The sequence below is a fragment of the Lithobates pipiens genome, unplaced genomic scaffold, assembly GCF_037356315.1.
Source record: "Lithobates pipiens isolate NorthernLeopardFrog02 unplaced genomic scaffold, aLitPip1_a1.2 Scaffold_18, whole genome shotgun sequence".
NCBI lineage: Eukaryota > Metazoa > Chordata > Amphibia > Anura > Ranidae > Lithobates > Lithobates pipiens.
The window spans coordinates 168,458,875-168,481,818 of NW_027507758.1; the positions used below are offsets into that span (position 1 = coordinate 168,458,875).

At 45.7% G+C, this 22,944-nt stretch overlaps 1 protein-coding gene across 3 annotated transcripts in view; it reads left to right on the forward strand.

The window, feature by feature from the left end:
- Positions 1–22,944, forward strand: part of STRN (striatin) — a 175,694-nt gene that overhangs the window by 112,952 nt on the left and 39,798 nt on the right. For all 3 annotated transcript variants that reach the window (XM_077486360.1, XM_077486362.1, XM_077486361.1), the window contains 2 exons: positions 9,562–9,698; positions 10,933–11,108. In XM_077486360.1, the coding sequence (XP_077342486.1) occupies positions 9,562–9,698; positions 10,933–11,108 (313 nt within the window). The remainder of the gene's footprint in view (positions 1–9,561; positions 9,699–10,932; positions 11,109–22,944) is intronic.

Consider the following 22,944-nt stretch of genomic DNA (forward strand, 5'->3'; position numbering starts at 1 on the left):
GTACCTCCGTTTTTTCGCCAGTGTCTAAGGTGTTGGACACAAGTAAAGATGTGCTGTGCTGAGCTCCACTGGAGCAATCCTTACTGGGGCCAGCTATGCAGCCGTATCCATTCAAAGTGTCTTTTAGGCCAAATTGGTTCCCGGGCCTTGTTTCCGAAGAAACAAGGTTTTGCCTGTAACTCTTCTCTTTTTAGAGCTCTGCACCCCGGGATCCAGTACTTTGGTATTTCCAGCCATAAAGTTTAGTGGTGGGGTGCCATTACGGGTCCAGGAGTGCCTAAGAGTCACCACTGGGGGCTATATAGAGCATGTACCTTCTCATGCTTTCCTCAAAGATCATGCTTTATCGGGAAGCAGCAGGCCTTTTCCTCCGGCTAGCAGGCAGAACTCCGGTAAGTTTGGGAGGGGGGGGTGTTTCTCCACCAGACATCCCCCACATAGACAAAGCACTCTGCCTGGAAAGGGGAAAGCTAAAAAACTATCAGCATGCCTCTCAGTTTTTCCTACCGCCCCTGCGCAGCCGCTTGTCTAGATCTCCCCCTCGCCATCCCTCCCTTACACACAAGCTGATCCTGTCGGATCGGAGGCCAGTGCAGTAAAAACTCTTTTGAAAGAGAGAGGGGGGGGGGGGTGCGATGGAGGGGCAGGGCGTTGGCGGCGTCCAACATTTAGTGCGGGAGTGTGTTTTAAAGAACTCAATTTTTGCTACTGCAAGTTGTCGGAGGGACACGAGCAAAGAGGGGCATGTAAAAGGTTTGGTGACAGGCTTTCCTGTTGACACATTTTCGCATCAGGCTGAGCTTTAATAGCAGCGGCAGTAGCTGAACTATTGCTCAAAGCAGTGGATGCGATATGGTCAGAAGGGGGAGGTAAAAACACCCCAAAAGAGGACTAAAGGGATCTCCCTCAAGCTCTGAAAGCCTAAAACTCATCTCTACAATGGCATCCTTCCTTGAGAGGGGGTGGCTGGTCAGAATGAGTCTTCAGGAACCATAGAATTTTTACAATACTGCAGCCCCTGCCTATAATTTCTAAAGTATTTTTCTCAGCCATGATGGCATAGGAAAAAGGTTAGTGGTTTTAATCACATCCCAGGTTGGGCTAGAATTTGACAGGTTCCATTCTATTACCCAAGGACCCTCAAACTGAGGATCAGGGGCGGGAGAATATGTTTTCTCTCAGGTGACCGTGAACAGGCTGATGATGACTCTTCTGAGGGGTCATATGCGGACGGACCAGCTTCTCATCGTGGATGCAATTCCTTACTGAAATTGGTCCGCTCAACTTTTTATGCTACTCTTAACTGAGTGTCAACTTCTTATTTTGGGTTCACTGAACCCTTCTCAAAACTGTGTTTGCCTTTCCTATCAAGTCATTGTTGGGAAAGTTTATGTATTCGGTCAGGGATCACACAGATAAGCATTTTTTTTCTCCTAAAAAGTTTTTTACACTTTATCCTATGGAGGAAAAAATGTATTGAAGGTGGAAGATACCAGCAATTGATGCTGCTATATCTTCTGATTAAACGTTTGAATTGTCTGGCAGACAATGCTCAAATACTTAGGGATATGTTAAAATGCTTGAGGGACCATTTTAAACAGGTGCTCAAGGTTATCCCTGTTCAGCAGGCCCAGGATCTGGCAAGCTCCTAGTAGCTTTATGTTGGCAATAGACACTGAGAGATTCTATCTTCAGGCATTTCACTAGGCTGGTACATATGTATAGAATACTATGGTTGAAAAATTGGTCAGCCAAAGCATCATAAAAAAAAAACTCCTGGCTGGTTTTCCTTTTTGCGGTGAATGGCTGTTTGGATATCTTGGATAATTCATCCAAAGAATTTCTATTGGAAAGGGTACCCCTTTGCCATTTAAGAAAAGGAATAAATGTATTCCATTTAAACAAGCTCCTTCTCCAGTGCAGGGGCAACAGCCTCCAAGCAGTCACAATGGCTTCCACCAAGTTCAAGAGGTAATCCTCGGGGTCAAGCCCAGGGACAAAAGAAACCTACAAACAAGATACTAAAGCCTCCTTAGGAGAGGGGGGGAGGAGGGAAAGGGACTGCTGCAGTTCTCAAGGGTCTGGCAGAAAGAATGTCAAAACAGATGGGTAGATTCTTAGCTCCAGAGTACAATCTGGTGTTTCCAAGAGTTAGCATCTACTCGTTTTCTCAGATCAAACGTTCTTAAAGATGCAGATAAAAAATTCTCTCTTGCTAGCATTGGACCATCCTTTGGCAAAGCGTGGTCATGCTGGTCCCCATGAAAGAGCTGGGGTTGCGGTTTTATTCAAACCTTTCTTCACGGTAAAATTGAATGGAGATGTCAAACCCATTCTGGATCTCAAGAATCTAAACCGGTTCCTGGATATCTGCTCTTTTTCGCATGGAGTCAATCCAATCAGTTGTCTCCATCCTACAAGGAGAAGAAATCTTTGACATCAAGGGTGCATTCCTCTGTGGGCATATTTCCCTGCTCACCAGTATTATCTACTTCAAGGTAGAAAATCTTCTTTTGGTCTAGCTACTGCACCTTGAGTATTTAGAGATTCTGACCCCTCCTCTAGCCAGATTAAGGGCCCAAGGTATAACTATTAGTTTACCTAGACAATCGGTTCTTGATAGTCCAGTTGGTAGCCTGCTTAGACCAAAGTATGGCCACCATATTCAACTACCTGGGATACATAGGTTGGATTCTCAACCTAGAGAAATCTTCCTTAAAACCATTAAGGAGGTTATGGGTTCATAGATACACCCAGAAAAGGGTATTCTTGCCCCAGGCAAAGATCAGCGCCATAAAAGGAACCAATTAAGGTGGTCTAAGTAAGATGAATCCTTCTATTCGGCTTGCATGAGGAAAAGATGGTGGCTTCATTCAAGGCTGTTCCTTGTGCTCAGTTTCATTCGAAACTGCTGAAAAACGGTATCTTATCAGCTTGGAAAAAGAGGGTTCAAGCTCTAGTTTTTCCAATGTGTCTGACTCCAAAGGTGCCCCCGGAGCCTCAGTTTATGGTTAATAACCAAAAATTTGCAAAGGGGAAAATCCTTCCTACAGTTACCTGGAAAGTGACAACAACATATGTCAACCTTTTTTAGGTTGTGGAGCAGTTCTGGAAGAGTTAACTGTCCAAGAGAAGCGGTACAGATCAGAAATTACCTTGCCCATTAACATGCTACAGATTCAGGCAGAGCGCTTGGTCCTGAGGGCCTGGACGTTTAATTTTACGGAGCTATCCTGTCAAGATCCATCTGACAATGCCACAGCGGTGGCCTACATCAATCACCAAGGGGGCACAAGAAGTTGTGCGGCCCAGAGAAAGATGAACCTTTCCTATCTTAGGCAAGATACATGGTTTTCCGCCCATCTGCAGTTTTTCATTCTAGGGATAGAGATTTGGCAGGCGGTCTATTTTGAGTCGCCAGCAGTTATTCCCGGGGAATGGTTCCTTCACCCTGATATCTTTCTGACAATAGGTCAAAGATAGAGGATCCCAGACATAGATCTGTTTGCATCCAGGTTCAACAGAGTTCAACATCTTTAAGTTAAGAACAAAGGATCCACTAGCATGCGGAACAGGTGCCTTGGTGTTCCCATGGAATCAGTTTTACGCAGTCCCTCCTTTTTCTGTGTGCGTCCACGACTTCTTCGCAGGATCAAGCAGGAAGGGTAGTTGGGGATTCTTGTGGTCAGGTGTGGTCCAGAAGATCTTGGTATGCAGAGTTCGTAAGGATGGCGGTAGGGGTTCCATCGACCCTACCACCACGTCCAGACCTTGTCTCGCAAAGGTCCAGTATTCTATTTTTCCTTACAAATGCTAAATTTAACGGTTTGGCTATTGAGGCCCACACTCTGAAGAAGCGTGGGCTGTCAGGTTCAATGGTATCTGCAAGAAAGCCAGCCTCCATAACTATATATTATGGAGTCTGGGAAGCATATGCCTCCTGGTGTGAAACCACAGGTTGGCACCCCAGGAAATAGGTCATAGGTGGAATCCTTGACTTTCTGCAGATGGGGTAAGATGAAGCTGGCCTTGAGTGCTTTCTAAGGACAGGTCTCGGTCTTATCGGTATTATTTTAATGACCACTTGCTTTGCATTCTTTGGTTCATAACTTTATTCAGGGGATAACAAGGTTTAATCTCCAGTTAAGTCACCCATGAACCCTTGGGACTTGAATTGAGTTTTGTCTGCATTACAAAAACAGCTTTTTTTTTTTTGCTTTTTTTTTTTTTTTGAGCCGATATGACATATTCCCTTGGTCCTTTTTGACAAGGAAACTATTTATTTTTTTGGTAACCAGATCTGCTGCATGAAGCGTATCACAATTGGCTGCTCTTGTTTGTAAAGAGCCATATTATTATTGTTCACAAGGATAAGGTAGTATTGCGTTCTCATCCTAACTTTTTTTACCTTAATTTTTTCCAGAACCCTGTTCTATGGAAGAAAAATCGCCACATTCTCCATGTGATGAGAGCAGTCAAAGTCTACATAAAGACTGATCAGATTTTGATTTTGGCAGTGCATCACTAAGCCTCTATGGCTCAAATCTGCAAGGCCGCAACTTGGTCTTCAATCCATACTTTTACCAGATTCTATCGGGTAGATGTAAAAAGGCAAGAGTATGTTGTCTTTGGGCGTAGTGTACTACAAGCAGCAGTATAACTCCTCTAGTCTCTTGTTGCCCTAATTCTGTTGTCTCCCTCCCTTCAGTTGGCATTGCTTTGGGACTTCCCACATAGTAACTACTATGGCTCTATGTCCCGTGATGTAAGATTAAAGAAAATAGAATTTTTATAACGGCCTACCTTTAAAATCCTTTTCTTTTGAAGTACATCATGGGACACAGAGGTCCCGCCCCCCTCTTTCTAGTATACACATGTATTAAAAACAAAGGGTGGTGTTGCACTCCCAACGTGACGGTATCACTATGAAATTGTGAATAACCTATAAATTAATATCCATCACAAAGTCAAAAATAAAAATAAAGTGAATAGTGCTAATAAAGTGCAAGTGTGCTAATATCTACAATCTGTGTGGAAAAAACAAAATCAATATCTAAAACAGATAACTGCAAAGCGTGCAAGTGTGCTAATGCCTGTCCACAATCTCTACAATCTCTGTGAGAAAATCAATATTTGAAATGGATAACTGCAAATATCAATATGTTCATCAAAAAAATGACATGCGTGCCAAAAAAAAAAAAATTCGAACCACACATGTAATATATAAATATAAAACAAGTCTGTGCCCCGCAATACAGCGGAGAATAAAGTGCAATGTGTCTTTAAAGTGAAGTCGGATAATTCTCCTATTGATAGAAGAAACTCATTCTATAGAATAGTGAAGATCACACATAGGTGGAAAACAGTGTAGAAAACTAGTGCTTCTTTGGGGTCTACACCCGTGGTAGTGCTAAATAATTACCTGTCATAAGGTGAACTACATGTACTTTTAAATCATCCACTTAGGGCTGGCTGCTGTCTCTGGCTTCTCGCATTCAAAACCACCTCCTTTTAAATCCACCGTGGATATCAGAAGTATCTTGAGGAACTCATAAATACATAATAGAGCCTGCTATGGTGTAGTATTTTCATAAAATCCAAGATTTATTTAACCACTTGCTTACTGGGTACTTAAACCCCCCTCAGTCCCAGACCAATTTTCAGCTTTCAGCGCTGATGCACTTTGAATGACAATTGCGCGGGCATACAACACTGTACCCAAATGAAATTTTTATCATTTTTTTCCCACAAATAGAGCTTTCTTTTGGTGGTATTTAGTTACAGCTCGGAGTTTTATTTTTTGCTAAACAAACAAAAAAAAGATGCAAAAAAAAAAAAAAATCATGTTTTAATAGTTTGTTATAAAATTTTGCAAACGGGTCATTTTTCTCCTTCATTGAAGTGCGCTGATTAGGTGGCACTGATGGGCTGCATTGGTGGGCACTGATGGGCTGCATTGGTGGGCACTGATGGGCTGCATTGGTGGCCACTGATGGGCTGCATTGGTGGCCACTGATGGGCATAGTTAAGGCGGCACTAATAGGCACAGATAAGGCGGCACCGATGGGCACAGATAAGGCGGCACTGATGGGCAAAGATGGGCACAGATAAGATGGCACGGATGGGTGGCACGGATGGGTGGCACGGATGGGCACTGATAGGTACCACAGATAGATGGGACTGATGGGCACTGATAGGTGGCACTGATAGGTGGCACTGATAGGTGGCACTGATAGGTGGCACTGATAGGTGGCACTGATAGGTGGCACTGATGGGCGGCACTGCTGGGCACTGATGGGCGGCACTGGGGTGCAGCACCTTTGAGGCAGATTGTGGGCACTGTGGGTGGCACTATGGGCACTGACGGGGGCACTTACTTTTACTTCAGGATGGCACTGCGGGAGGCAGGTGGGCAGTGGCAGGTGGTCCCTTGTATTGATGGCCGTGATCGGCTTTTTTTTTTTCTCCTCGCGCTGTCAGCCCGAGGAGGAATAATAGCCGATTACCGGCTCCGTTCTATCACATGATCAGCTGTCATTGGCTGACAGCTGATCACGTGATAAGGGGTCGGGATCGACCCCTTGCACGGATCGGTGATCAGGCGAGTCTCATGGACTCGCCGATCACAGAGCGCGCCGCGCGCGCCCCTCAGGGGGCGCGCAGGCCGCTCGTACACGGGACGACGTCAATAGACGTAGTCCCGGAAATGTAGGTCCGCGCTAATGCCGTCATTTGGCAATAGCGCGGATCCCAAGTGGTTAAAGAATTAACTACTCACTACTCTCTTTCATTCAAACAATATTCACAGTGAATGGGTATGAGCGATGCGCTCGTGTACGAACGTCACTTCCGGTGTCCATCTCCTACACATTAAGTCACTGTCACGTGACTTCGACATGTATTGCTTTGCTACAAAACTGAGGAATTTCTGGTATGGGAGGGGTTATATAGGGAGGCAACTTCCTGTTTAGGGTGTGCTAGTGTCCAGCTCCTGAAGGTGGCCTATAACCCACATAGTAACTACTATTGATCTGTGTCCCTTGATTAAGTTCAAAAGAAAAGGATTTTACAGGTTAGCTGTTATAAAATCCTATTTTTCTTTGGTGTGGCATAGTGCGTATGAAAAACACACGTGTACGTTTTTTGGCAGGATTTTGTGTTTAGCCACCAGTCTCCTCCTCCTGCATAAAAACGGATGAAATTACATAAACACTCTACAAAAATATGCTACCATTGACATAACAATTAAGTTTAAAGGCAAAGCATTATTGTACTGAACCCTAAAAATTAAAAATACAAGTCATCAAGATAATATATATAAAAAGTGTACACTGTAGTCGTGTACCTCCCTAGGGATTCAAATTGTTCATTATCACACATTGAGAAAAGGGAAGTAAGTGTCTGAAGTGAGCATTGTGGCTGATTAGAAAATTTGCTGCCTGCTGTTCTTGGCAAGACATGTACAACTTAGACACTGATATGAGAACTCTCCTAGCATGAGAGAAATATAGGTAGGCCCTAATTTCTGAGTTATGACTGCAAAACTTTGCTCAGATTTTGGCAAAATATATAGTTCTCTTGGAGAAACTTGTTTACTAAGCAAAAGCTGGGTGTCACTTTAAGCCATAGACTTTAACCAGTTGTGGAAAACTGTTGACATACGTAATCGAAGTGCACAAATGCGTGCCCTGTTTCTGCATAACCTTCTGCTCCCCAGCACTCGGCAGTTCCTGTCAAAAAGGTAGCCGGGCCTTAAGCCAGCCATGCATGGATCAAAATTTGGTCAGTTTCAGCTATAGCTATAGCTGGCAACGCTAATCAATGTATTCTGACGGTGGGGAATTCTCCCCCCTTTCAAAATAAAAAGGCTCAGGGGGAGGATCTCTGCCATTGTGAATTTCCAACTCTGCTATAGAATTTGGGAAATCATTCCTTCCTGGGAGGTGATAATGACGGATGGATGTCTGATGGGCCAGGACAGGGACTACAGTTCCCAAACTATTCAGGAAACCTGGTCTCCACCGGAGTTGATGCTCCTATTAACATTCTGGAACTAAGTGCCACAAGACTAACTCCCCTACACAAAACCCCACACCTGCGTGGTCACCCAGTCAAAGTGCAATATGACAACGCCACAGCTGTGGCCTACACAAACTATTAAGGTGGTACCAAACGTCAGCCAGCCTTCAAGAAGAGACAGATTTCTTTCCTGGGCATAGAATATATTCCATACTCCAACTGTCTCTACTGTCCACGTACCAGGAGTGGAGACTTGGCAAGCAGACTTCTGAGTCGCCAACACCTGGCCTCAGGAGGAGGCGCCCTTCCTCCTTGAGATCTTCATGACCTCCAGACTCAACTAGAAATTGGACAGGTTTGTGGCCAGTTCCAGGGATACTCTGGCCTTGAATGGATGCTCTGATTCCTTGGTCCCGATTCAAACTGGTGTATGCAACTCCTCCAGTGAAGATTCTCTCGACTGCTCTGCAAGACAGAGGTAGAACAGATTCTGGTGATCCTTAATGCTCTTAATTGGTCCAGAACAACCTTCTATTCCACTCTGCTTCTCGGCCAAGGAAATTTCACTCTTGCCTGGATGTGGTCAGAGCGATTAGGGTCTACCTAGCCACAAAATCTTCCTTTTAGAAAGCTCCTAAAAAGGACATCCTGCTGCTTCCACCATTGCTTAGTTCCTTCCTTATTGGGTCCCATTCCACCAGTCTTGTAGGCATTTCTTTGGCCTTTTAGTATCAAGCATCTGTTTTACAGGGTTGCAAGGCCCCCACCTGGTCTTCTGTTTATACTTTTTCAAAGTTGCTGCTGTGAGCCTGGGTCTGTTTGCTGCTATTTGCTAGGTTGTTGCACACTGTTTATTGCTTGAGGACATCCCACGGTCTGATTTCCTGCCCAGCATGGTACAATTAAGATAATGGAAATTTTCTTATTCGTGATCCGGATTGGTGGGGTTTGGTGGCGGTGAATATCAACCAACCAATCCAATTCACTCACGGGCCCGGCAGCAGATGACTGTGTTCATGTGAGGATTGCACACTTGCTGTGTGTGAAAGTCAGCACTATGCTGGCGGAACCTCGCGGCGTGGGGTGCCAGTGAAGCCACCAAAGGGGCCGGCAAACATGAATGATCGGCACACAGTTTGAGAAGCACAGATCTATAGTAACAATGTGTTTTTTTTTTTTTTTTTTTTTTTTTTTTAAATAACACTTCTAAAAGTAAACAAAGTTTTTAGTCCTGGTTTTTTTTTTGTTTTTTTGTCTCCTGGATTGCCAAAAAGTCAATAGTTCTGGTGACCTGGGAGTCCCAAGGAATTTGCTCAGTTTGGAGAGATTTTCTCTAATTTCCTGTTTGGCTATGGAACAGGAAGTGAAGTCAAATCTCCCCAATGGGACGCAGATGGCAAAAAAGTGTTTTGCTTTTAGTTCTACTTTACAGATGTTTTTTTCTCGACCCAAATATATACATATGCACATGTAAACATATATGCAAATACATATAAAACCATGGTTGATCTGAATAGTTGTGTGTGTTGTTTTTTTTCCCAGTTGAAGCATTAACATTTCCACCATCGTCTGGAAAATCTTTCATTATGGGACCCGATGAAGCATTAGAAAATGAACTGGGTTTAGGAGAATTGGCAGGACTTACAGTAGCCAATGAGGCAGACTCCATGACATATGATGTAAGTTCTATATTATATTAGTCTTTAAGCTTTAGGCCATGCCAATATTTTTATTTCAGTTAGCCTGGTTTTTTTTTAATTTTTTTTAGGAAATTTAAACCTAATTGGGCTGGCAGTGCACTTTAATGTATTCAAAAACAAGCCGTTTATAGTGTAGCGTGCAGCGCATGTGTGTTTATAGTGCTGTGTGTTTGTTGCTCACTGCTGTAATAGTACACCAAAGTGCAATTCCATATGAATAAACCCACACACTGGTTCATTTGGGAACTGCTTAACCACTTCAGCCCCGTAAGGATTTACCCCCTTCCTGACCAGAGCACTTTTTGTGATTCGGCACTGCGTCGCTTTAACTGACAATTGCGCGGCCATGCGACGTGGCTCCCAAACAAAATTGACGTCCTTTTTTTTTTTTTACCCACAAATAGAGCTTTCTTTTGGTGGTATTTGATCACCTCTGCGGTTTTTATTTTTTGCACTTTAAACAAAAAAAAGCGACAAGTTTGGAAAAAAATGCATTATTTTTTTTTTACTTTTTGCTATAATAACCCCCAAAAATATATAAACATTTTTTCCCCTCCGTTTAGGCCGAAACATATTCTTCTACAAATATTTTTGGTAAAAAAAAATCACAATATACGTTTGCGCAAGTTATAGCGTCTACAAAATAGGGGATAGTTTTATGGCATTTTTATAACATATTTTTATTTTTTGCTAGTAATGGCAGCCATCAGCATTTTTTTTTTTATCATGAATGCGACGTTATTGTGGACACATCGGACAATTTTGACACATTTTTGGGACCACTGGCATTAATACAGCGATCAATGCTATAAAATTGCATTGATTACTGTAAAAATGTTACTGACAGTGAAGGGATTTACCACTAGGAGGCGGGGATGGGTTAAGTGTGTTCTAGGGGAGTGTTTCTAACTGTCTGGGGGATGGGCTGTGTGTGACATGACACTGATCGCTTCTCCCGATGACAGGGAGCAGACGATCAGTGTCCTGTCAGACAGAATGGGCAGATGCTGTTTACATCGGGATCTCCCTGTTCTTCAGCTCCACGGTCACGGAGCTTGCAGCAGGCACGTGTGCATGGCAGAAAATTCAAAGTAACGTACGGGTACCTTACTTATGCTGACAGCACTCGGCAAGTGGTTAATTGTGAATAGGTACTTAGAGTTGATAATACGTTGATATATTTTTTTTTTTTTTTTTTTTTTTTTTAATACAGGTTGCAAACAATAAAGATGCCCTTAGGAAAACATGGAATCCCAAATTCACTCTTAGAAGTCATTTTGATGGAATTCGTGGCCTTGCATTCCACCCAATAGAGCCTGTCCTGATAACAGCATCAGAAGATCATACGTTAAAAATGTGGAATCTACAAAAGACTGCCCCAGCAAAAAAGTATGTGTTTTTCTGTTTCTTGCTTTTCAATTGTCCTTAACTGGTCCCCACATTTTTACTGCAGCAGAATGGCACGAGTGGGCAAAGTGGCGTTACCTTAGGTGGCCGCGACGATCGGATTAGTTTCATAACCGATCAGTCTCCAGGCCAATGATTTCTAGCCTGGTCCTGCTGATCGGTTCTGATGAATGAAATGCTTCCCCTGCCTGTAAGTGTAAACAGAGGCAGGGGAAGTAATGTCATCCCCCTTTCTGGAATTATTTTCCATTCCAGAGAGAGGACCTCCAAACGTGAGTTGTACCAACACTACACTGACACAGTACATGTAGGCACACATTTCACCCCCCAATCAATTAATCGCTGCTAATCCCCAGTTGACCCTTGCCAGAGATTGGAGACTTATTATGGTCTCCGAATTTAAGACCTTCCTGGGCCTTTCCTCCCTCATTGGCATCACTAAAAGTGATTTGCGGTTATTTTGGTTCACTTACCCAATTCACCATATGCCCCTGTTCTCTGCCTCATGATCAGGACATGATATGAGCATATCTTGCGGGTTCATGCATTTAAATGACAATGAACTCTGTTGTCCTCGTGTTGACCCTGAATACGAATGGCCCCTCGTAAACCACTTCAACCAGCGGTTTGCAGCCTTGTTTACTCCTGATCAAGTTGTCTGTGTTGATGAGTCCCTGATTAAGTTTTCTGGCTGCTTGTCATTCAAAAGTATCTTCCCAGCAAACGTGCCAGATATGGGGTCAAGATGTATAAGCTCTGTGACAGGGCAACAGGCTATACATATAGTTTTATGGTTTACGAGGGAAGAGATAGTCGCGTAGAGCCGGAAACCTGCCCAGACTAAATAGGGAGCGCTGGTAAGATTGTGTGGGACTTGGTGTCGCCCTTATTCAGAAAGGGGTACCACCTTGTATGTGGACAATTATTACACACTTTTTAGTCACCTGTTTGCTCACGGCATTGGCACATGTGGCACCGTGCGATCTAATCGCCGGGGCTTACCCCAACAGCTTTTAGATTCCTGTCTTGAGCTGGGGAAGAGAGCCTGCTTGAGATTTAATAATTTGCTTGCTGTGAAGTGGAGGGATAATGAAAATGTTTTCGTTCTGTCCTCTTCACACAGACATGACGGTCCAAATTGAAACGGCGACTGATGTTGTGGAGAAACCCCTCTGTGTCCACGAATACAACCTTAACATGGGAGGGGTGGACCACAACGACCAGTTGTTGGCACCATACCTAATTGCTCGTAAGGCCAGACGCTGCTATAAAAAAGTGTCTATATTTAATCCAATTGGCTCTGCTGAATGCTTATGTGCTATACAAAGCTTCAGGACGAACTGGATCCTGCTTTAAATTCCAGGAAGAGATCATCACAGCCCTTCTGTTTCCAGACAGTGCTGTGGCCCAGCTTCCCAATCCAAATGCAGTGAGCCGGCTGGATGAGAGGCTTTTTCCGTATGTTCTCCCTGGTACACCGTACCCAAAAATCCCCAAAGAAAATGTTGACGGCAGAAAACGCAAATATATGCGTGACACCCACTTTTATTGTCCCTCGTGTCCTGACCAACCCGGTCTTTGCATTGGTGAATTTTTCGAATGCTACCACACACTAGTGGTAGGTCAGCGTAGGGCACACTTACACAGGGTCCCAGGAAAGATGAGATGGCCATCACATTTTGAGACCCTAATTTGGAACGTTTACAGTTTATATAAAAGTGCAAAAAAAAAAAAGAAAACAAGCCAATAGTCGTGGTTTTATTTTTCTCGAAACTTGTAGCAAAATACAAAATATTCCATTGACTCAACATGCCTCTCAGCAAATAGCGTAAAGTGTCTTCTTTCCAAAATGGAGTCATGGGGGGGAGAGATGGGTTGTGCTATCTTGACATTTCATGGTTTCTGAAACTGATAGGTAGTGAGGAAGTAAATCACCATTTTACGCCCTTAGAAAGCCTGAAGGGGGTTCTTGGTTTTCAGGGTCCTGTACATGGCTAGGCTCCCAAAAAGTCTCACGCGGGGTATCCTATTTCTCTTATTTTCACTGACACATCTCCTCTCTTAGTCATTGGGTTGTTACGCCACCTTTAGGAGAAGACTAGGCATTACATGTTAAGAAGAAATCAGAACTTGGTTCCGCCCAAGGGGCGGTCCCTTGGGTAACAACCCCCCAGCCTGCCATGCAGCCATCAGTTTTATTTTGCCTAGTGAAGGAGAAGGACCTAGGAACCCTGACGGGCCCATCAGTCCGTGGTTTTTCTGCAGAAGTTTGGCTTTTTGCGCAAGATGAAAGATCTTGTGATCTGCTATCAACAGCCGGCTGGATACCCTTATCTTTGTAGTCTCCCTAGCCTGGCCAGCGAGCTTGTGCAGGTGACGGCCACGACATGCCTCAGCTCCAGAGGTGGTTGTGAGCTTTTATGCTCTGGGGCGCACATATGACTGGGCTACTGATGTCAGTTTGCCGAGGCCAGCAGCCACCCCGTACTGGTCGGTGAGTGGGTCTGTGATGGAATGTCTCCCAGCTCTTCAGGACTGGTAAGTACAGCTGTCCCTGCCTCGGTGGGGCTGGGCATTCCCTGGGAGGTCGATTCGGGGGTCCCTCACCTCCCTCTTTTCTCCCTGTCCCTGTCTTCCCTCCCCCCCCCCCCCCCCCTCTGTGGGGGATGCTGCATGTGGCTGCTGAGGTGTGTGTGTGTGTGTGTGTCAGTGTCATGTACAGCGGTCCTCCGGGGGGGGGCGGGGGGCTGTGTTTTTTTTTTTCTCTCCCTGAGGGTGTCTGTTGAGGCTATGTCTGTCATCTCTGCAGCGCTGATCACCGCCATTTTCTGGCACTGTCCTTCATGGTTTTCAGTGTTCAGCAGCCATCTTAGGTGAGGGCAAGGAACAGCATGCTCTCTGTATCTGGCGATCATTTTCCCTGTGATTTTGTCCTTTATACTGGATGCCGGCAGCTATTTTCTTGAAGCGTGAGCAATTTTTTCATCAGGCTCCAGGAACAGCATGCTTTCCTGTAGTTCGGCGGCCATTTTCTCAGTGCTTTATGTCCTTATGCTGGACGCTTGGCGGCCATATTCTTTGAGCCTGGGCGCATTGTGGATCGATTTCAGCACCATAAGCAGCAGCTTTGGATGACACAGTGACAATTCCTCTGCACCTGGGAGCTGACAGAGAACGCAGGCACTACTTGCTGGACAGCGCAGAACCAGTCGGTGGTGAGTCCTGTGGGAAAGAGCCCCTCAGCCAGCAGAAGTTAGGAGGGTGGGACCATCACTGTCCTAAGTCCCCTTCAGGTGGCAGACAGGGTAGGGTCAGCATGGCTTCAGAAACTGGTGTTTCTTCCCCTGAAATCCAGGCAATTGCAATCAGTTCGCCTGCGGAATGCGCTGTGCCCCTGGACACCTTGTCGGCAGTCCTCAATTCGTTTGTTGCCAAGATGGAGGCGGTGTGTGGGCACAAAGGTGCGATAAAGCGGTCCCTGCCCCCCCCCTCTCCTCTGGGGAGAGCTCTGATGCAGACTCAGGCCCTGCTGGGCCTGGTGACCCCTGTTCTGTCATTCAGATGACGCTGACCAGGACAGTGAGGATGAATGAGTCCCCGTCTGGATCTGGGCGCACCATTTAAGGATCCCACAGACAGGAAGGTTGAGGCAGTGGCTCATTCCTTGTTTACGGTTGTAGTTAGCCTTTCGACCAGTACTGGCATCTGCACTTGTGTCACAGACACTGAGTGGGCAAAACTGTTGCACCCTAAACTGGGAGAACAGGTTTTTCCTGTCTGCGTGGAACTAGCAGACCAACTAGTGCAAGGCCCTGAAGTACATTTGTGACGCGGCCCTGGATACCCTTCCTCTGTTATCTAGGGCTTCAGTGTCGGCAGTGGTGCTGAGGCGCCTGATTTGGTTAAACTGCTGGTCAGCTAACCAGGCATCCAAGAAAGCCCTGACGGATCTTCCCTTCCTTGGCGACTGGCTCTTTGGAGCCTCTTTGGATAACATTATTAAAAATGCCACAGGTGCTAAGAGTACACTACTCCCACAGGCCAGGAAAGCTAAGGAGCCACGCTGTAGGCAAGGGCCCTCATTTTCCGTTTATAAACTGCTTTTTCGTCTGCATGGAGCTTCGGCCGAACGTCCCCAGCCCGACAGGACGACTTTTGAAGGACAAAAGTATCCTTGGAACCGCAAGCCTGTGAGCAAAAGTGATACCGCATGAAGGTTTGCCCGCAACTTGGGTAGGGGTCGCCTTCGGGAGTTTGCAGCCTGGTGGACCTCTCAGCTATCCGACCAATGGGTCTGCTATCTGATTTCCTCCAGCTACAAGATGGCGTTCCTCTCTTGACCGCAAAATGGATTCTTCCCCTCCAGCATACCCGTACTCCCGGCTCGCCGGGAGGCCCTCTTGGGGGCGGTAAGGGACCTGCTGAATCGGGGGGGGTAATAGTACCTGTTCTGGAATCGGAACGTTTCCAGGGGTTCTACTCAAACCTGTTTGTAGTTCCCAAGAAGGAAGGGGTTTGTGAAAGTATAGAGGTTCAGAGTGGAATCAGTTCGCTCAGTAGCTGCTGCACTCCATCAAGGGGACTCCCTGGCATCCTTAGACATCCAGGATGCATACCTGCACATACCTATATGCCTACGGCATCAAAAAGTTTCTGCGGTTTCCAGTCGGGGAAGCCCACTACCAGTTTGTGGCTCTCCCTTTTGGTTTGGCATCAGCCCCCCGAGTCTTTTTTCTAAGGTTTTGGCTCCTGTTTTGGCTTTGCTGCGGCAACGCGGGATCGTGATCATGGATTACCTAGACTATTTCCTCCTGAGAGCATCTTCCACCTCAGTTAGAGGAGGATGTGGCAATCACTATGCAGTCCCTGCAGGAATTTGGGTGGCTGTTGAACCTAAAGAAGTCGGTGATCGTTCCGACTCAGCATTTGGAGTACCTAGGCTTGCTGCTGGACTCCATGGAAGCAAGAGTTTTTCTCCCTTCAGACAAGCTGCAGACTCTGAGCCGCAGAAAAACTGCTGATGAACCGCAAGTGGTCGTCGCTACGCTTCTGCATGCGAGTCCTGGGGACTCATGGTTGTCTCCTTCGAGGCAGTATCGTATGCCCAGTTTAACACCAGAGTTCTGCAGAAGGAGATTTTGACGAAGTGGGACAAATCTCCGTTGTCCCTGGATCGACAGATTCAGGTGAGCCAGTTAGTCAGGGATTCCCTGATCTGGTGGCTGAGGTCCCCGGTACTTCAGACCGGGAAGTATTTCCTACCTCTGAAATGGACGGTGATCACAATGGACGCCAGCCTATCCGGCTGGGGTGGAGTAATGGGAGTTCAGTAGACTCAGGGCCTCTGGTCGATCCAAGTTGCCGATCAATTTGCTCGAACTGAGAGCGATCAGGTTATGCCTCTCCACACGGTCAATGAGACTGCGAGGGCGTCCGATCAGGATCCAGTCAGACAATGCCACGGCTGTGGCATACGTCCATCACCAAGGAGGAACAAGAAGCTTGGCCTCCGCACGGGAGGTCGCTCACATACTTCGGTGGGCAGGGCAACAAGTACCGGCCCTGTCGGCCATGTTCATCCCAGGAGTGGAGAACTGGCAGGCGGCCACTCTAAGTCGCCAGATCCTGGACCCAGGAGAATGGGCGTTGCATCTGGAGGTGTTCAGGCTACTGTGCCTGCGGTGGGGCACACCAGACGTGGATCTTCTGGCCTCCCGTCTCAATGAGAAGGTGCTGAGATTCGTGTCCAGGACAAAGGATCCATGGGCAGACGGGCTGCTGGCTCCGTGGGATCAGTACCAGCTGATCTATGCCTTTCCTTCACTGAAACTGTTACGCAGAGTGGAGGCTGAGGGGATCCCAGTAATACTGATTGCCCCAGATTGGCCTCAGCGTCCTTGGTACGCAGACCTAGTGCACCTGGTGGCAGACTCCCCCTGGCGACTGCCATTGTGAGAAGACCACCTGTCTCGAGGTCCGATTCTCCATCCTGCTTTACCATCGCTGGCTTTAACGGCATGGCTATTCAGAGCCAGTTGTTGAGGAACCGGGATCTTTCGGACTCTGTGATCCCAACTATGTTGAGAGCACGTAAATCTTCTTCTCTGAAGATATATCATCATACCTGGAAGGCTTACATCTCCATGTGTGAGGAGAAAGGATGGCATCCGCATTCCTTTGCTATATCCAGGATCCTGCTGTTTCTTCAGCGAGAAGTAGCCCAGAAATTGGTCTTGAGCACCATTAAAGGACAAATATCCGTTTTGGCTGTATTTTTTCAGCGACCCCTGGCGTCTCACTCTCTAGTGAGTACCTTTTGTCCAAGGGGTCTGGCATGTTGTTCCTCCGGTGCGTCCACCGTTACCTCCGTGGGATCTGAATCTGGTGTTGTCTGCGCTGCCATAACCGCCTTTTGACAATATCAGAGAGATCCCTCTGTTGACTCTTTCCCAGAAAGTGGTCTTTCTAGTGGGCATCACATCGTCCAGGAGGGTTTTGGAACTGGCGGCCTTGTCCTACAAGTCGCCCTATCTGGTTATCCACAAAGATAAGGTGGTGTTGCGTCCGCAACCTTCTTTGCTGCTGAAGGTGGTCTCGGCATTACACATTAATGAGGACATTGTGTTACCCTCTCTGTGTCCTAAGCCGACACATCCTAAGGAGGTGGCCTTCCATTCCCTGGACGTGGTTCAGTCTCTGAGGATGTATTTGTTTGCCACGGCTCCCTTCCGGAAGTCAGACTTACTGTTTGTGACTGGTCCAAAGAAAGGCATGTCGGTCTCGACGGCCACCTTTTCCAGGTAGGCCAGGCAGATTGTAGTGCAAGCCTACACCTTGAAAGGGCAGGTGCCCCCTTTTCCGCTCACGGCCCACTCCACAAGGGCAATCGGAACGTCCTGGGCCTTCCGACATCGAGCATCTGTCCAAGTGTGTAAAGCAGCGACCTGGTCGTCTGTTCACACTTTTACAAAGTTCTACAAGGTAGATGTCCGTGCATCGGCTGATGCCTGTTTTGGCCGCAAAGTTTTGCAGGCGGCCGTATAGTTGCAACTGCGTATGCAATTTTTCCTTTTCCTTTTTTGGGTAAAAACACTGTACCTTTCAGTTAATACACTGTACCTTTCAGTTAATACACTGTACCTTTCAGTTAATACACTGTACCTTTCAGTTAATACACTGTGCATTTGTTACCGCAGTTTGTGGTGCAGTTTGAAGGTAGGGTCTCTGTTGAGGAGCACCCTGTTTTTTTGTGGTGGTTTTTTCCACACACTGCCCTTTTTGTGGGTAAAGTTATACTATTTCCCACTTGCCATGGTGGATGAAGTTTTTATGCTGTTTTCCCACCCCTAGTTTTGGCACTGCTTGGGGACGTCCCAATGGCTAAGAGAGGAGCTGTATCAGTTGGTGACTATAAGAGAAAATAGGATTTTTTGTACTCACCGTAAAATCCTTTTCTCTGTAATTCACTGACACAGCACCTGCTCCTCCTAATTTTCTTTACGTTATACTGCTTGTTGACGTACTGATGGCTGCATGGCAGGCTGGGTGGTTGTTACCTAAGGGACCACGCCTTGGTCGAACTAAGAGTTCTGTGTTTTTCAGAAAATTGAATGCCTAGTCTTCTCCTAAAGGTGGCGCAACAACCCAATGGCGTCAAAGAGAGCAACTGTGAATGTCGGTGAATTGCAGAGAAAAGGATTTTACGGTGAGTACAAAAAATTATTTTTGGGGTGTAATTACACATATAACCATGGCATGTGTGAGTAATATACCATTAATGCCACGTACACACGATTGCACATTCCAAGAACAAAATCCAGACACGTATACCATTTATAACAAAAAGTATTTTTCTATTTATATCACAAAAAAACAAAAATCTCAGAGGCAATCAAATACCATCAAAAGAAAGCTCTATTTGTGCGGAAAAAGGGACACAGATTTTGTTTGGGTACAGCATTGCATGACTGCGCAGTTACCAGTTAAAGCAGCACAGTGCCAAATTGTAAAAAGTACTCGGGTCATTGAGCAGCCAAATCTTCCGGGGCTGAAGTGGTTAAAGTGATTGTGAAAGTGGTTGTAAACCCTTACAAACCACTTTGACCTACAGGTAAGCCTAGATTAAGGCTTACCTGTAGGTCCAAGAAATATCTCCTAAACCTATACGGGTTAGGAGTTATTTACAAAAAGACAGGCACCGCTGTCTATGGCGCATGCGCCGTAGACATCGGCCTGCAGGAGCACTGAGCAGGCCACAGATCACGGCGATATGCCGCTTGTCGGCTCCTGTGTGCATGCGCCGAATCACAGCGGCCCGCAGGCGCACTGAGCAGGCCGCAGATCATGTGGATATGCCGCTTGTCTGCTCCTGTGCGTATGCGCCGAATCACAGCGCTGGAGCAGCGAGACCCGGAAGTCACTCCGGGATACATAGCAGAGGTGAAGATGAAGACAGAGGACCGCTTCGGGGGCTTCGTTCTCAGGTAAGTTATTCATAATGAGCTAGTATGCTATGCATACTAGCTCATTATGCCTTTGCCTTGCAGGTTGCATTTTTTTTTCTTCCTCTTGAAGGAAAGAATTTCCTAGAGGAAAAATAAACATGTTATACTTGCCTGTTCTGTGCAATGGTTTTGCACAGAGCATCCCTGATCCTTCTCCTTTTGGGTCCCCTGCTGGTGGTCCTTGCTCCTCCCCCCATGCCAACTGCCCCCAATTGCAAGCCTCCTGCATTCTAGCAGGTTTGCTGCCAAGCCAAACTGTGTGCCCATTCACACAGAGCGTGTGAATGGGCACACTTCTACTCATTACTACCCACACTACTACTCATACTTCTCTACTCATTGACTCACTGGCTGTGATTGACAGCACCAGGCGCCAATGGCTTCTGCTGCTGTGTTAACCAATGAGGAGAGAGACCCAGGAGAGCTGCTGCTCTCCTGCACATTGCTTGCTGGAGGGAGATAAGAATCGGGTAAGTATAGGGGAGGCTGAGGGGGGAGCCGCACCCAGGAGGGGGGGGGGGGGGGGGAAGAGTTGCAGTTGACAACCACTTTGTTTAGTTGAGTATCAAAGGAATTTATCAAACAAGGTTTATCTCTTAACATTTTATTTTAAATGTACAGATTCAGTTGTAAATGCTCTACTCCTATAGGATGTTATTATTTGGCTTTTTTTGCTTTACAAGACTAGCTTTACTTCAGCCGCTATATATTTATATATAGATATTCTCTTCTAGCCTCAGAATTTATTTATCTTACTATTGGATTCAAGGGCGGCTTTAACTTTCATTGAGAATGTCTTGCATCTCAGAGTGGTAGCAGATAAATCTGTATGACCTGGCACTGTGAACTATCATGTAGTAAACTAGACAGAATCAATACTGTGTATAATTGACCAAAGCAGCCTTAATGGGTGTTAATGTAGATTACAACTAGAAAACTCATCTTAAGGCTACAAGCACATGGGCAGAAAAAAAATACCACTTTTAGAAGCATTTTTCTTTCTTTATGCCTCTAAACACAGCTCAGTATTAGCCAATGTGTCCACAAACGGTGTGGTGTTTTATATTCTTATTTTAGAACAGTGTTTAGGGACATAATTTGGGCATATGTGCTTAATTTCAGGCTAGCTGCTAGAGCATATCTTCTTGCCAGTAGAATGACATTACTTGCATATGCCTTACACACATGAACCTGCGTACATATGTGCATCAATATACACATACAGTGGGGATCAAAAGTTTGGGCACCCCAGGTAAAAATGTGTAGTAATGTGCATAACGAAGCCAAGGAAAGATGGAAAAATCTCCAAATGGCATCAAATTACAGATTAGACATTCTTATAATATGTCAAAAAAAGTTAATTTTATTTCCATCATTTACACTTACAAAATTACAGAAAACAAAAAATGGCGTCTGTAAAAGTTTGGGCACCCTGCAGAGTTCATATCTTGTACTGCCCCCTTTGGCAAGTATCACAGCTTGTAAATGCTTTTTGTAGCCAGCCAAGAGACTTTCAATTCTTGTTTGAGGTATCTTTGCCCATTCTTCCTTACAAAAGTGTTCCAGTTCTTTGAGATTTCTGGGCTGTCTGTCACGTACTGCTCTTTTAAGGTCTATCCATAGATTTTCAATAATGAGGTCAGGAGATTGTGAAGGCCATGGCAAAACCTTCAGTTTACGCCTCTTGATGTAATCCCCCGTGGATTTTGAGGTGTGTTTAGGATCATTATCCATTTGTAGAAGCCATCCTCTTTAACTTCAGCTTTTTCACAGATGGCATCAAGTTACCATCCAAAATTTGCTGAAATTTTATTGAATCCATTTTTCCTTCTACTCGTGAAATGTTACCTGTGCCACTGGCTGCAATACAACCCCAAAGCATGATTGATCCACCCCCATGCTTAACAGTTGAACAGAGGTTCTTTTCATGAAATTCTGTGCCTTTTCTTCTCCAAACGTACCTTTGCTCATTCCGGACAAAAATTTATATTTTAACCTAATCGGTCCACAGAACTTGTTTCCAAAATGCCTCAGGCTTGTCTATATGTTCATTTGCAAAGTTCAAACGCTGATTTTTGTGGTGAGGACGTAGAAGAGGTTTTCTTCTGATGACTCTTCCATGAAGACCATATTTGTACAAGTATGTCTTTATAGTGGAATAGTGTACCACAACTTCAGTGTCTGCCAGATCTTTCTGGAGGGATCGTGCAGTCAAACGTGGGTTTTGAATTGCTTTTCTCACAATTCTGCGAGCTGTTCTGTCTGATATTTTTCTTGGTCTTCCAGATCTTGCTTTAACTTCCACTGTTCCTGATGACTGCCCTTTCTTAATTACATTCTGAACAGAGGATATTGACATCTGAAAACGCTTTGCTATCTTCTTATAGCCTTCTCCAGCTTTGTGAGCGTCAACTATTTTCAGTTTCAGTTTTCTAGACAACTGCTTAGAAGAATCCATGGTGCTGATTGTTGGGGCAAGGTCAGATGAGTCTGGCCATTTAAAACCTTTGAGATTGACATCACCTGGTCTTCCCAGACGATGATTAAGAACAATCCATGACACTGGAAGGTCTCAGCTTTGCAAAGGGGGCAGTGCATGCTATAAATTCTGCAGGATGCCCAAACTTTTGCATATGCCATTTTTTTGTTTTCTGTAATTTTGAAAGTGTAAATGATGGAAATAAAATTAACTTTTTTTGACACATTATAAGAATGTCTAATCTGTAATTTGATGCCGTTTGGAGATTTTTCCATCTTTCCTTGGCTTTGTTATGCACATTAATACACATTTTTACCTGGGGTGCCCAAACTTTTGATCCCCACTGTATACACACCAGATGCTGGATTTATCTGCCAGCTACTGGCAGAAAGATAAAGTGTACATTGACATTTATTACACCTGTGTGCATGTAGCCTAAGAGCCCATTCACACAGGGGCAACACGACTTGTAGGCGACTTGAGTCAGGCAACTTGGACACGACTTCACAGCGCGACTTGGGACGACTTCAAAACGACTTGTGATGACTTCAAGCGCGACTTGGGACGACTTACAAGTCGCCCCAGGCCAGGCGACTTTTGCCGAGGCCAAGCAGAGAATGAGCTCAAGGGGGAACTCCACGGCAAATTTCTGAAAAAAATTTGGCGTGGGTTCCCCCTCCGAGAGCATACCAGGCCCTTAGGTCTGGTATGGATTCCAAGGGGAACCCCCTACGCCGAAAAAACGGCGTGGGGGTCCCCCCCAGATCCACACCAGACCCTTATCCGAGCACGCTACCCGGCCGGCCAGGAAAGGGGGTGGGGACGAGCGGGCGCC